The sequence below is a fragment of the Argiope bruennichi genome, chromosome 10 (genome assembly GCF_947563725.1).
Source record: "Argiope bruennichi chromosome 10, qqArgBrue1.1, whole genome shotgun sequence".
NCBI classification, from domain to species: Eukaryota; Metazoa; Arthropoda; class Arachnida; order Araneae; family Araneidae; genus Argiope; species Argiope bruennichi.
In genome coordinates, this window is record NC_079160.1 from 48,063,143 (window position 1) to 48,078,953 (window position 15,811).

At 30.2% G+C, this 15,811-nt stretch overlaps 2 protein-coding genes across 4 annotated transcripts in view; both read right to left on the bottom strand.

Moving 5' to 3' along the window:
- LOC129988164 (uncharacterized) overlaps positions 1 to 15,787 on the bottom strand; it is a 94,280-nt gene extending 78,493 nt beyond the window's left edge. The window contains exons 1-2 of one of the 3 annotated variants that reach the window (XM_056096318.1): positions 15,704 to 15,722; positions 11,975 to 12,093 (exon numbers count right to left, since the gene is read on the bottom strand). In XM_056096318.1, coding sequence (XP_055952293.1) covers positions 11,975 to 12,085 — 111 coding nt within the window. In that variant the 5' untranslated portion in view covers positions 12,086 to 12,093; positions 15,704 to 15,722. Of the gene's footprint in view, positions 1 to 11,974; positions 12,094 to 15,483 lie in introns of all 3 variants that reach the window. The other 2 variants (XM_056096317.1, XM_056096316.1) reach the window with 2 other exon arrangements.
- LOC129988163 (helicase POLQ-like) lies at positions 8,835 to 11,962 on the bottom strand. The gene has a single exon (XM_056096315.1). The coding sequence runs from the start codon at positions 11,876 to 11,878 to the stop codon at positions 8,921 to 8,923; it is 2,958 nt and encodes a 985-aa protein (XP_055952290.1). The 5' UTR covers positions 11,879 to 11,962; the 3' UTR covers positions 8,835 to 8,920.
- Positions 15,788 to 15,811: the final 24 nt, after the last annotated feature.

A 15,811-nucleotide genomic window follows, 5' to 3' on the forward strand; every position in this document is an offset into this window, starting at 1 on the left:
ATTCTATTCTTTTGGTCATCCATTTAAGGCCCGTTATTTAAAATCACTTCACCAATCCACCACTCCAAAGCCTTCAAGGGTTTGGTTTGGTTTGGTTTAGTTATATTAACGCCCCGTTTGAAGCAACAGTTGGGCTATTTTGGGACGAACCTCGTAATTTTGAACCCCGGTCAGATGGCGAGGACGACACCTGAGCTGGCACCCCCCTCTCCACACCACACCACACCACACCAGCGGGAGGACGTTTGGTCAGGACGGATTTAACGTGCAACTGATCCCCTTACACGACGGTTCTTGGGTGGAATCGGGTCTCGAACCTGGAACCCTCCAGTTCCGTAGCCGAGATTTTACCACCAGGCCACCGCGGCCCATACCTTGCAAGGGATAGTATCTAACTGTCCAGTCTATGCCATGACAATTTTTTTAAAAATTTGTATTGGCTTTAGATTTTGGGGTGCCAACAGTCTATTGGTATGGCGTAAAGAGATCGTGAGAGTGAACTTCAGAGAGAGCTTAGAAGTTAAAGATCCAGTAATAAGTTCAAACATCTTTCAAATACTCTATAAAGATAATTCTAAATCGTATTATACAAATCGAATATGCGGCGCTAATTTTATTGTAGAATCCAAAGCATATATCTTGCCGGGAGGGGAAGGATATCATCTAACCGTATAGCATAAGACCAATTAAACAATTCACCCGTTGGACTCGATGATATTTTCGCTCACACAGACAGAACAAAGTAATGGCGAACTACGAATCACCTCTCAGGTGCAGATGGTTAAATGATAGATAATATGCACAGTGAAATTCACATGTGATAGAGAATCAAAATTTGTTTGACTAACAGCCTCACGGAATATATGAAAAAAATCTATAAAATTCAATAACTTTAAGAGATACCAAGCATAATTCTCTGCCACAGTTTTCTGATTCAATGACTAATTTAAAATACACCTAGAAAACACATTATGTGCACCTAGAAAAGCTTCCATAAAATATAGCTAATTATATTTTAATTTTTTCCATCTACAGCATTGCCAGAACACAATCACAATCAATAATTATAAAAGGAAATGGATTGATAATTAAAAAAAAATAAGCATAAAAAATTAAACATTGCTGGCGTTATTACTCGTTGTTTTCTCAAGCGGAAACCATTCCTTAAGATTAACTGAACCAAAACGTAATTTTAAAAGCTAGTAACCAATAAAGAAAAATAAAGCAAAAACATTCCGTAATAAATTACATTCTGCGGCAAAGGTTATCACAACAATTAATCCAGAGTTATCCCATTTCTAAAAGCCTATATAAAGTAACACGCCATTTTTTATTCTTAAAGCCAATAAACCGAAGATATACATCCGTAAAAAGCGATTTTAATTGTGTTCTCTTTAATTCAACAAAATCGATGCCAAAGCAATAAAAAGAGGAGAGGAGGGGAACTTCGATTTAAAAACTTCGCCACCAATACGCCATTCACTGCAGAGAAACGCTACACCGAGCTGGAGGAATGCAACAAAACTAATAAAATATAATTGGCAAAACTTTTTAGCGCCGAATTTCACCTCGTTTAATGCGCTGCGAGATTTATTCCCTCCTTTTCTTCAATCTCATTTTAAAATGGCGACTGTCGTTTAACAGTTGGAACAATGGCGGAACACAAGAGTTGCAAGAATGAACAGAAAAAGAAATGGCGTGAAATAATAATAAAAAAAAGGAAAAAAGAACAAAGAAAAGAAACCTAATTCCACCCTAAGGCACTTTTCACACTCATTCCCTCGGTGTCTTCTTTTTATACTCAACGTTTTGTTGCGAAATGATTGTAATGAGATTTTACGCTATTTCCTTTGCACTTTCTTCTTAAAGTGCTGCTGCAGCGGCTTTTTGCAGTTAATGAACGCACAGAATCGTAATTAGCCTTTGATATACCTGCGAAAGATCCTTTCGGGTGCCTTTTTATTTTCTTCTTTTCTTTCCTCCCGAAGCATTATTTTGAATATCATCTTTTTGCACTCATTTGCTCTCTTTTCCTCCTTTTTCCGCATTTATTTCTTTGCCTTTTTAATGCTGCCTAGCGCTCATCATAGGGGCGTCATTAAATACCTTATTCTTTTTTTGTTACCTTTTCGTCGCATTTCACAATAGGTGCAACATTCTTTGCGTACTTTCATATTAATGAAGGAGAAGGTGAAGTTAGTAACAAAGAAAAAAACATTATATCATGTGTAACTTTTATGGTAATAGTAGCGGCACTTTTGAGTACAATGTTGTTGTTTTTTCCTCAAATGATACATTTAAATCAAAAATTTGTATTCTGATAAACCTTCGACAATTAAATGCAAAATTCATAGTCTATAATATGAAAGTTAATCAGTTCACATGGGACGAAAAAAAGCAGAGATATAAAATTAAAAATATATAAGCGTTGTCACGCATTTCTATCATATTAGAGAATGATCCAGCTACATATGGAATCCAGGATTTTTTTTTTTTTTTTTTTTTTTTAATTCTGCGATATTGAAATGTAAATACATGTTCTTTTTCAAATCTCATTTGCATGAGTGAGATTCTGCCACAGAGACTCATACTTTATTGAGTAAATTTAACTACAAAAGTAAAATTTAATTACATTAAATTGTTCTTTTGTCATAAACTATTCAATTCTAGTCAAAAGTATCCGCCCCCCCCCGAAACCTCTAATTTGAAACAGTACAGGATAAAATTTTTAATTCGAAAGCTTTTATTGCCAGTTTAAAATCTGTCAATCTCTTTTGGAACTCACATTTAAATCTGTGTTCGTACCTAAATTGCTCTTTAATTAAACTTCCCACCCCGATCGGGAGGAAGAGGGACACAACAAATTATAGATAAGTATTCACTGTATAAGTTAGTAGGTTCTCTCTAGAACTGGTATTATAGAATTGCTTGAAATCGACTTATCTTCATTTCGTTGACGAAACCGATTATACCGTGCTGTTGATGGGTCTTCTGCCCTAGAAGTGAGGTGAATGGTGGGCCTTGAGGCTCTACTCTCAATTCTCTGTTGATATCGTGACGACTATTATATTCAGAATTCCAATAATTTTTAAAAAAACATCATAAAACAGATAATAAATTATCTTGTTGAATTACCATGGTTCTTTATGATCTCTTGAAGACCAGTTGGCATAGATTTTATCTAATTAATGCAAAATGATAGATCGATTTCGGTCCATTTTTCCATCAGATGCATTGCTTTTTTTTTTTTTTTTTTTTTTAAACTTTTTCATATAAGAAGTACAATAATGAAAGTATTGTTTCATCAAAAAAGTCGAACTCGAGATTTTGATGAATTTCCATGCCTTAGATCATAGGTTCCCAAAGTGGTCCAGGTGGACTCCCAGGGGTCCATAGCAGACCACACGGGGGTCCACGTAGATGTGAAAAGAAAACAGGGGTTCACAAGTTGTAAGTGGGGGTCCACGAAACATTTTCTGGTTTTCATAATAAAGAACAAAAATTTTGGCTTGGATTTACCTATCAACACAGGCAGGTAGCATCATTCACTAGGTAAATTTAAAAAAGACTATCAAACATTTTGGCTGCCGGCAGAAATCCCCGAAAAATATCCTGGGCTGTGGGAAATTGCGCGAAAATTTTTGATAGCGTTTCCCTCATCATATCTTGTCGAAAGAAGTTTTAGTGCCGTTACCAAACTGTTAACAAAAAAAAAGGAGCAGATTGAACATCACAGAACGTGGAAATTTGAGATTACTTCTTACAAAACTGAAGCCAAATATTGATAACTTGCTGTCAATTTATCAAGTACATCCGTCTCATTAAAAGTATGACTATTTTTTATTGTTGATTTACATTTCAGAGTTCATTGTTGATTTTTTGTCAATTGTTGATTATTTGTAATAATAAATGTTTATATGATGTGGTTAAATGTATAACCACAAGTATTATTTTAATAAATAGGACACAAGAAAATGTGCTACTTTTTTTCCTTCTTAACACCCCCAATATAGGGTGATATTTTTTAGGAGTTTTGGGAATACAGTAGAAATGTAGCAGCAGGGGGTCTACCGAAAATAGTAAAACTTTGAAAGTGGTCCACGAGAAAAAAAAAAGGTTTGGGAACCTCTGCTTTAGATCTTCCCGAGTCCGAAAAGCACATTTTTGGAAAATATCTATCTGGGTGAAATTTCGTTTATGGACTTTACACCAAATTTGCAAATTTTTGATACATTTTGAGCAAAATCTATTCAGATGAAGTCTGTCTGTCCGGCTGTTCGAATATAATTTAATACCATGACTACAAAACGAAGAGAGCTAGGTAGGTAAAATTCGATAGTCCGGATCCGAGTTTGAGCCAAATCTAATAAAGAGTTGACCGTCTGTCGGTCTGCACTTTCAGAAGCATGTAAACGCGATAACAAAAAAACGCAATGATTTAAATATATAAAATTTAGTATGTGATTCTGCAGCTGCAACTAACATAAAGTCATCTTTATTATAGTAAATGCAAGAAAGTTTTGCAGATATTCCTGTTCGTTTTAAGTCGTGTCCATCTAGTGCTTATCAATTTCTTGCTGCAAATAATCCCGAGCACGTTTGTTGCTTATCCCCCTTGGATTGAACTCCAATACAAACCAAGTAAGAGATCGAGGAAAGAGGGGTGAGGTAGCTTCTGTGGGTAATGACCCCCGAGCACCCGAGGGCAGAAGTCTGACTTTAGCTCATGTGAAGATGATACTCACATACTCGCTTGCACAACACCTTTTTACAGGGGGGAGGAGGGGGCTCTTTCACACACACCTCACCGATAGAACACAGGGTAGAGAACAATCATGCCCGAACCAGGATTCGAACCCTGTTCACCCAGATCAAGGTGAAAATGCGCTACCCCTAGGTCAGGACACCGATCCGAGCACGTTTAATGGAATTACTATCCCAATTCTGAACAAAGGTTTTAATCACATTAAAAAGATTATATTTATTTTTTTTAAAAAAAACTCAATACTTGCAAAAATTAACAGTATTACTACTTTCGCTAACAATATCAAGATAGCTTGCTATTTTTTTTTTTATTACTGTATTATCAATAAGTTTTAAGTTTCTCACATCAAAGCTTGCCATGCAATTCCAACAAAACGATCTGTATTTTGAAAGAAGTGGTAAATTTTTTTTGTGTGTGTAATTATGTATTTGGCATGCGTCACACTCTTTGCTACCCATAATAACCTAGAAAAATTATATTTACTTTCTCCCATACAAATTATATTTCTCCCAAATTCTATTAGCTGCTTCATATAAGCAGTCCAAAGAAATCAATCCAGCATATTTATTACCAAATTCAAAAAAATTTAGCCGACTACTGAAATGATATCAATAAAAAGACAAAAATTTTAAATTTTGAAAGGGTGCAAAATTAATTTTTATGCAATATTTTTGGAAATTATCGCGGGAAAACTTAATTTCACTTAATTTTTAATTAATTAAAATTATAACTAAAAGTTCAAACAATATCGCTCCGATGTACCCTTTCCCATCCTTCAAAGTATATACTGCCAAGTTTGATCTCATGTCAGATGGTCTGGCACACACACACTTTCATTTTTATTGTTAGTATAATCTATACAAGGAATGCTGAAAATGAAATATTATACTGGACATTGATAATATACCATGCTGAAATTACAGATGTTTGAATGCGTTAACACACACGCGCTTTCATCTTTATTATTAGTAGCGATTTTGTGGGGAAAAAGAACTTTACTAATTTTGACATAAAATCGAGAGACAGAAAAAAGATGACGTAGAAACATGGAATCAAAAATTATTCCATGACTTTGGTTTATACAGAAAAAAAAAAAGAAATTTGTTCAATCTTTTCATATAAAAATTGTGAAAACTTTACAAAAGGAAGGAAAATAATTCAGATATCTTTGTGAACAGTTCACGAATTTATACAAAGCAAAGTGGACAAATGGGAATTACTAAAACTTGACACTAAAAATGATGAAGAATGAAAGACTTGAGCTCAAAATGAGAAAGATGGGAGACAAGTAAGTTTGGAATTCTTTTAAATTGGTGGTAATTAATATTCTTGGAAACCAAAAAAAAACTCAAACTATAAATCTATTATCGAAGAAATTCTAGATATTATCCATTTTCTTCTAGAATATTATTCTGAAAATTTAGAATTAATCAACATTTAAAAAAGTAAAAGATTTCACCAAGACAAATAGAAAAATGAAAGGCGATATTAGAGAAAGTGAAATATCAGCATTAGCATGATGCTAACTGTTGCTGGATGTAAATAAAATGAAAATATCAAAATATTTTGATTTGAATAATTCCCTCAAAATATGGAATCGTTTTATGGAGGGGGGAAAACCTTATATGAAAGAAAAGAAAATAGATTTTGGTTTATTTTAAATCAGAATGAATCATTATGTAAAAATTAATTAACAGATTTAAAACTGTTTATTTCACTTATCATATGTAGGTTGGTATTGAGTTGGTACTATTCAAACTATACAACATAGTAAAGAATATTATATACATTGTGAAAAATACTGAAATTAAGCAAAGGAAAAATAATTATAGTTGAAAAAATTAAAACGATTTATCATTCCTAATGATACAACTGCATAATTAATTAGATTCATCAGGATTTCCTTTCATATTATTTTTAATTTATGATACCTTTCAAGTACTTTCATTAAATGATGCAGTGCGGGATTAAGAAATATTAACTACATAACCGATATCAGATATTAGTTAAGACTAATACTTTTCTAAGTTTTAATTTTGTAGCAATTTATTTAAACTTTTTAAAGTTGTCACAATAGATTAAAGACCCCCTTTTGTTAATAAGTATGCAATTTTCTTAAAAGCTGCAAATCATAAATGAGTTTTTTTAAATAAGATTTAAGCAGTATATACTCCAAATTTTAGCATTGTTTTACTAAATAGGAAAAAAAAATAATATTTGTTAAACCAAAATAGTTTCCTCTTTAAATTTATAAACATTTGTCATGCAATTTGTTTATAAACTCCTAGTATAGTACTAGAACTGTTCAAATGCTTTAAATTCATGATTTGTAATATTCATTAGAAATGCAAATTTGACTTTTTTCTAAATTTAATTCATTAGTAGAAATATTTAAAGAACTTATTGGTGACAAAAAATTATTAAAAAATATATACAATAATATTGACAGAATATAACAAATCATTCATCAAAAATCTTTTTAAAAAATACATACTTTATTCATTTAATATCAAAATATACTTCACACAGTGAATAAAACTGAATAAAACAAAAGATTATAAAATAGTAAAATGAAAAAAAAAATGTTATATAAACTGTCTTAACCTCATATAAAATTTTTGGATGAATAGTTTTTTTTTAAAAAATTAGTTTACTGAAGAATTTTCTACCTACAAAAAATTTCAACAAGCATATACATCTAATGTGTTTCTAGAAATTTTATATGATGTAACATGAAAAATATAAAATTTTAATTTGGTTCAAAACTTATTTATAGAAAATTAACCAGGTTTCAATTTGATATCATTAAATCCAAATGTTTAGAAAATGTATAGCGACAAGTCATCAACTGTCATTCACCATGGGATTTAGTTATTTATTAACCATTGAATTTCAGCAGGAAATTTATTTTAGTACTATTTATTTATTTTAATAACTTAAAAGAAGTTCATCACTATAAAAGTTTATTCAATAAATTTTTGGAACATTTGATAGTTGAGCTCATGTAAAGGTATAAATAATATAAGAAATATCATCTAATTTGCTGAAAAAAATATGGTCTAGCTCTGCACCTAAAAATATATTTAATAACTGCAAATATGATCGCCCTCAACAATTGATTTTTGTAATATAATTTTGATCAAGAAATGTAATGAGTCTTAAAAAACATCTTCATACTATAATCTCTTTCTAAAATGTCTTAAAGTATATTTAAGAGAATAAACAAAATATTAATAACAAAATGAACCAATGATAATGTTTGAATTTGTGTTTAAAAGACAACTAAAATTAGAAAAATAAATTGCAATGTATATATAAGCTTTATAGTTACAGAAGTGAAATTCTTAAAAATATTTTTAAATTAATAAATATTTTTAAATCAAATTATGCAAGTTAAAAAAGATAAAATAATACAAAAAAGTTGGAATTCTATGTTTCAATCTTAAATGGATAGTCTATAATATGCTGCATAATAAGAGATTTTATAAATATTTACAATGCAGAAATTAAATTAAATGGAAAAAATTTTTACTTAATATCACATTAGTCTTCATGATTTTACAAATATATAAACTGTAGCAATAAATAAATAAAAATTACAAATAAAGTATTAACACAATCAATAATATCTATTATTTGCCAAACAGATCTAATAATGTATTAAGATTCATGACACTTTTGATATAATTTTGTTCATCAAAAGAAATATTTGAACATTTCATAGAAATATAAATTTTTCTTATTACAGTGTATAAATGTTATAATTAATGCAATTAATCAGCTACTATTAATAAACAGTAAAAATAATTAATTAATTTATCATACTGACCAGTTGTTATTAATAATTATTACAGTCATTATTAATAATAAATGATTAATCATGTCAACTGTAACATATATAAAAACTCTATACTGAAACACTTTTACGCAAGATAAAATATAATTTATTCATATATACTTTATACAAAAATAAATTTTTGCGATTTTGAACAATTTCATTCATTTATTAGATGTTTTTTCATTAATTTATCAAAACTCTATTATAATGAAAATAAAATCATATGTGAGAAATCAAAACAGAATTCCTTCAAACTGGTAAAATAAATATTTATTTTAATATAAATATTAACCAAACAACTAAAAGTGTGAAAATTATCATGAAGGAATAGAGACATTAACAGCTTCATTTAACATAGAAAAATTTTTGTCAAATTCTTCCATTAACAACTCAGCTTCTTCATGTAAGGCCTCAGCTTTTTCCATAATTATCATTTTAGCAGCAGAAACAATTTGATTAGCTATCTTATAAGGTAAATGAACAATTTTCTCCATCAACTCTCTTGGATTTGCTTTTGCAATATCAGTTAAAGTTTTATATCCTGCAGTATAAAACTGTTTAGCTCGCCCACGCTTCACGGCAGGAAGTTCCATCAAAGGAAGCAACTCCATTGTAACACAATATGATAACTGCTTCACAAAATCAGGTAACAATTGTTGATAAGCCCAGAACTCTTTCAGTTCTTGACAAAAATTTGATAATGTACTAGCCAACGCACTAGCACTGTTTAGAAGGTTTTGGATCACACCACGATGAACTTGATATTTTTGGGCAACATACCAAACAGAATTTTGGTTCCACAAATCATACAAAATTAAAGATAAATAAAAATGATGTAATAAAATCTTATTCTTTCCAAATGAATGTCCACTAGCCATTAACATAACCATGCGCTCAGATACACCTATCTGTTCTGCTACTGCAATATCATATGAATCCAAAGAAGTATACACTTGATAGAATATATCAGGAGAAAATGGTATAGAAGTAGAGAATTCTGCAGGTGTAATCAAATATAATAAATGTAAATAGGAATGCAAAACCAGACCATTTAAACCTTGACTTAAACGTTTAATAAATTCTTCAACAGTAGGAATGTCAATGCCTCCACGAAACGCAGCTCTTCCTAAATTGGTTATAGAATAAGAATTAGGATTTCCCGAGTCATATTTCAATAAACCATGCTTGCACAAGTTTTTGATTGCATCTTCAATAAGTGAACTTGGAGTGGAATCTATTTTTCGACTCTGTACGGCAGCCAACGTATGCTCCATAAATGAATGCACCTCGGATGTAGTGCTAGCTATATCCAAACCAACTAAACTCAGAAAAAGAGTGTGAAGACGCTCAGGTTCAGTAATAAAATTGCTTTGACAAGAATCCATTTCAGATGTCAATAGTTTACCCATATTAAATCTGTCTGTTGGTTTTATAATTAAAATACTTTCACCAGAATCATCAATTCCTGCTCTACCAGCTCTTCCAATCATTTGTTTATAACGGCTTAAAGTAATAAATTCCATACCAACATATGGAGCACGAAGTATGACTCTCTTTGCTGGCAAATTAACACCTGCAGCAAGAGTTGAAGTACAAGTCAAACAACATAAAATACCATTCTGATAGGCCTCTTCTATCAGTTTACGTTCATCCATGGTTAAACCACTGTGATGGTAAGCAACACCATATTTAAATGACTGCACTAAAATTTCACAAACATTACCATTGCCTTCTTGCCTAAGAGTATGTATAAGAAGTTCTTTTTCCTCTTTTCGATGATCAACTATAAAATCTGGTAGAAACTGGCAAATCATTTTTGCAACATTCTCACAGTGTTTTTTGGTCGGACAGAAAACAAGGCAAGAGTTTTGAGGTATTACTTCAAGAATTAAGCCAGTAATCATATCTGGATCCCGACAAAGCATTTCTTTTGAATAATTGAAGTCAAGATTACGAACAAGTTGCCATTCTTCAGAACGCTTATCTGCCAATTCATACAATTCTTTACCCACTTTTACATATTCTTTCAGCTCAATTGGTCGAAAATCTTTCTCATAAATGTCTGCATTTAAAAATTCTTGAAGATCACTCATATTACTCAGGGTAGCACTCATTCCAATAATTTGAGTTCGTTTTGATACAAATGTAACCTTTGACAGCAAGCTTTCAAGAACAGCCCCACGGCCACCCTGCTCACCAATCATATGTAACTCATCTACAACAATAAGACCAATTTCATGCATTCGCTTTGCTTCAATCATAGAATTGACAAGAGAATGGGCTTTTTCTATAGTACAAATATAAAGTACATGACGTTTCCTTCTTTTTCTTGGGGGTATTGTGCCTTTAATGCCTGCACATTCTTCAATGACAAAATCGAGATCAATAGCAAATGGTGCCAACCCACGAACTTTTTCCTGCACTAAAGATATATAAGGAAGAACAAGGATAGCATCTTTAAAATAACATAATAGTTCTCTAATTATTAAGATTTCAGCTACTAAAGTTTTCCCTCCACTTGTAGGCAAAGAGTAAATTAAATTTCTCTTCTGCTTTACGGCAGGAAGCATTAAGCATTCCTTTTGCCATGGATATAATTCATCTATTCCTTTGTGGCTTCGTAGAAGCTCAGACATTTTAGATGGTAACCCAAAGAATGGACCAACGGAAGTTTGTGAAAGCTGCTCATGTAGCTTTTGAGCTTCATCTAAAGCAAATAAAAGACTTGTTTTCTTCATTTGACGTGAAATTAAAGTTTTGGGACTTGAAGATACATTGTGCTTTAGTTTCTGTATTATATCACTGGAATAGCTGTTACTTGAAGAAGGTGATTGAAATGGTGATTTTCGCAATGGAGATGAAAAAGAATCATTAATTTTATATTGTGTTAAAAGTTTAGACGCTTGAGCTTTTGCAGTTTGTGAAAGACATGGTCCCGAAGGATCCTCACCATCACTTCTATTCCTCTCATTTGCTAATTCAGCCTCTTGTATATCATCCTCAGGAAAAATTTGAACGGAATGGTTATGGGTTTGATGGCCTGGAGATAAAAGCTCCTTTGAATTCTTGGTTTTATTTTCAAATGAAATTTCTTCAGGAAAACAGTCATCAAAAAATTCATCATTTATAAATTCTGAAGTAATATTACATGAATTTAGAATAGATTGTTCTGATAATTTAAGTTTCTTTTTTGCAACAGGTGTAGACGTTTGAAATGAAAAATCATCACCTAATCTTGAAAAATCACCAAATTCTGAAAGACTTGGAGAATTCATTCTAAATGTTTTTAAAATGTTTCAAATACAAAATTAAGAAATAAATTGATTATAAGCATCAGATATAATTCCAACTTAGTGAAAAATTTCACTCACCACTGGTAATAAAGGTTCTAAACTTCTATTCAGCAATTTGCCATTTTGCTTTTTTATAATACCTTCAGCATGGATACCAGCAATGTTGCAACTCCACCAACAACAAAGCATGCATAATGCTAAAAAAGGAAAGTGAAGTTAAAAAGAATGTCCCATGTAACTTTGTTAGATTTATAAAGAAAAATTAAATCCACAGCAATAATAAAACTACTTCAAAATCGATTCCTTAATCTATGAATTTACTACTTTACTATTTGAAAAATTCATAATAACTTTAATTAGTACAATAATATGAGAGGAATTTGTGATATTGAAGCCTTTCTAAGTGATTTTTACATTTTCAATTACTTTCAATTAACTGAAGGTTTAAAACTAAAAATTCAGTAATTTGATATTCATGTCAGATACATTATTATATGTGAAGGTATTAATTCAGCATGATAAATAAAAACGCAATACCAATTATATGACTGTATAGAAATTTACACAACATTTATTTAAATATAATTGGTAGATAATAAATTAATATTTTTTAATGATGAGTGCAAACATAAAAGAGAAAGTGTATACAAAATTAATGAAATTTTCTAGTCTTAAGAAATGGTATATCAATCTTGCAATAAAATAATTAAATTGAAAGAAATGCTTTATATAGTTACTGAAAACTAAATACATTATTCTCTTACATAAAATTTCTTAATCATAAGATTTCAAAAGAATATATTATGTTTAAAATAATGACATGAGATTATTATGTCTTTTTCATTGAATAAAGAGCCAAAAAATCTTTATCTTACAAAGTTTCAATTGTTCTAAAAAATACAAAGATAATGATATACATTTACAGAAATGTATTCTTGATATGTGTTATGCAAACATCCTAAATACATCTTTAAGCTTAATAGTTGTGGTGCAATACATTTAATTAAAAAATATTGATGTCATAAAACCAATATCTAATAGAAATATTTCTGTATGCAATGAATAGAATGTAATAAGGCAATTAAAATAACACAGTTTTAATAGCAGATAATTTGAAAGGATCATGGACAAGATATAATATCTAAATGATTTATCTGAAATCAAATATAAGCGATATTTCCAGAGAAGTAACTGGTCATCTGAGGTGACTAGTAAAATAATATAAAAATGGATATTACTTTGATAAAAGATTAAACAGTTGTTAAAAAAGCTGTGTTTCTGATTATATCAATAATGTGCACATAATACATTGGTCACCAATACCTAATGATTAATGTACATAAAAATTAACATCAAATTATACCTAATTTTTTAAATAATACAAAAAGGTACGGGCATGATGCAAGTTTAAAAAAGTGTCGAGTTTTATCAATTTTGGCAGATGGCATATTTAGGATCTCAGTTTTGTAAATCATTATTCTACATTACAACTATTAAATGACACCACTATAAAATGCCATTATTTCAGATATGATATTTTTATATTATTCAGAACTTCATGATAATTTTACATTATTCAATACTTTTATTCATTTATTTTAACATAGCAATAACAACTTTCACCATTGTTAACCAGTTTGTGAACATACCTATCATTTTTGCACATTTCTATTACCTCAAAAATCATCACATTCTTATTAACATTAGAAACTGTGAAAATTCATTAATAATCTGGATTACCCAATGTGACAATAAATAGATTATCAAAGGAATGCTATAGTCTTCTACTTATTTTATACCACATACCATTATCAAACTACATACCATTTAAACCACAGGAACCACAGTCCATTTTAATAGCAAGTGAAAATGAAATATTAAGAAAAGCTTTCTTTACAGTCAAGAAATTTGACATATTTGGTCAAGGCATTGGTCTAATATGACCATACATTTATGAAAGTTATAAATAGTACTAGAGTTTTAATTTAACCCCTAACCTGCTGAGGATAACTTGCAAGTTTCGGTCCCCAATGCCATATATATATATACGTATATAGTTGCGAGACGTATATATACGCCAGGGGCAGTTAATACATTGACTTAGAGAGACATATATATATATATATGCCCACGACAGGCAAGGGGTTAACAGAGATCACCAATAGCATAATGACTAAATGGGTTCTAATTAGGTATACAATTAATTATATTTCTGATCAGAATTTTTTATCACTTTACACGTGTAACTAAAGTTGTCCTGGATAATTAAAAAGTAAAGTTATAAGAAATTAATAGACTTGTTCTTTCAGAGCCAGTTCTAGAGTATTTAATGCCATGCACAAAATTGTACTCCCCTCCTCTTGTATATATGGTATATTTAATATATATATATATTTAACCCTCAAAGGGTCAAAGTTCATATACATAATTCTCTCTCACAATCAATTTTCAGTGTTTTCAGTCAGCATTCTGGTTGCTTTTTTTTCTATTGTGTTCCACTCAGCCATCATAGGAAGGAATGAGGTTTGTTTTCCGGTGTATGCTCCTGAACGGATTCTTAGCTTGTGCCGGGTTCACAAAAATCAAAACTCGAATATCACAAAAAATCAGCCATCATATAATGTTCATGAATTTTCACATAAATAAATAGGAATTAGCAACCCAAAATGTTTGAGCCTTGTGCCACAGCATAGGCTACACATTCCTAGCATTGGCTGTAAATTCCTCTGTCACAATCCAATCCCAGTTAGGGGAAATAATATTATTGTCTATAGAGATTGTTGAGAAAGAAAAAAATAAACTGTCATCTGTCTGGCCGAATTGAAAATCCAAATATGGAAAGCCTTATTGGCAGCAATTTCATTTAAGTAAAGTTCTTCCAGAAAAACGGGATATATTAATGCAAGGTTTTATCAGAACTGCGAAATTACATGATGAAATGATACCAATAGTTTCACACACCATTTTCAAGAGAATATTATTTCATAAGAAAACAAGATTAGAAAACTATTTTACTACTGATTTGATTCCTTAATCAAAATCCCAATTTGATAGCAAGGGATGATTTTTAAAAGATATTGCAAATCTGTAATTATGATTACTTTAATAAAGTGAACACTCCAAGTACCATGAAAATGACTGACAGAGAATGTTATTTTCAAGGAAGTTTAAAGCAAAATTATTCTAAATCCTTAATAAATATGGGGAATAGATATAAATAATAAAATAAATATAAATTTATAAAATATAGACTAAAAAATTTCAAATTACAAAAATACAAAGAAAGTCTAAATTATTGTTAAGTAAACTGCAGAAATACGTCATAAAAAAGAAGGCAACGTAAATAACCATAGAACTATACAAACCATAGAACCATATACAAACTAATTTTGATTATAAGTTCGTTTTAAAATGCAGACAATGTAGCATTTCGAAACTAAACTGTTATTTTTTCTAAAAAAAGGAACTCATGAAATATAATTTTGTTGAAAAACTTTCTTTCTGAAAGACAATAGAAATGATTTTTCCTACATTAGTATATAAAGAAAATAATTCAGTTTTAAGAAGAGAAAAATTAGCAAACTTACGAAATAATTCTAATTTCAACATTTTTTTTTAATTTTATATTCCTTCTTAAGCACGGTGATAAAAGCATGTATTATGTCTAATAACGCTACCTTTCGAAATGTGATTGAAATTAAATTACTTCCAATTTCAAAGTATTTCTAACACATACCTATTGCTTTCTGCATTATACAGAACAGATTACAATTTAATATCTAAAATTACAACAACAAATATACAAACATGTTAATTTTTTGTTTTAAATTCTCTTAATGTTAGAAATTTCCCTCCTTAAAACTTTAGAACATTTCTTTCATGTTTGTAAATAGAAGGTCATTTCACTTCTGGAAG

Excerpts from the sequence above, each read along its gene's own strand:
- LOC129988163 (XM_056096315.1), bottom strand. The coding sequence starts at position 11,878 with ATGAATTCTCCAAGTCTTTCAGAATTTGGTGATTTTTCAAGATTAGGT.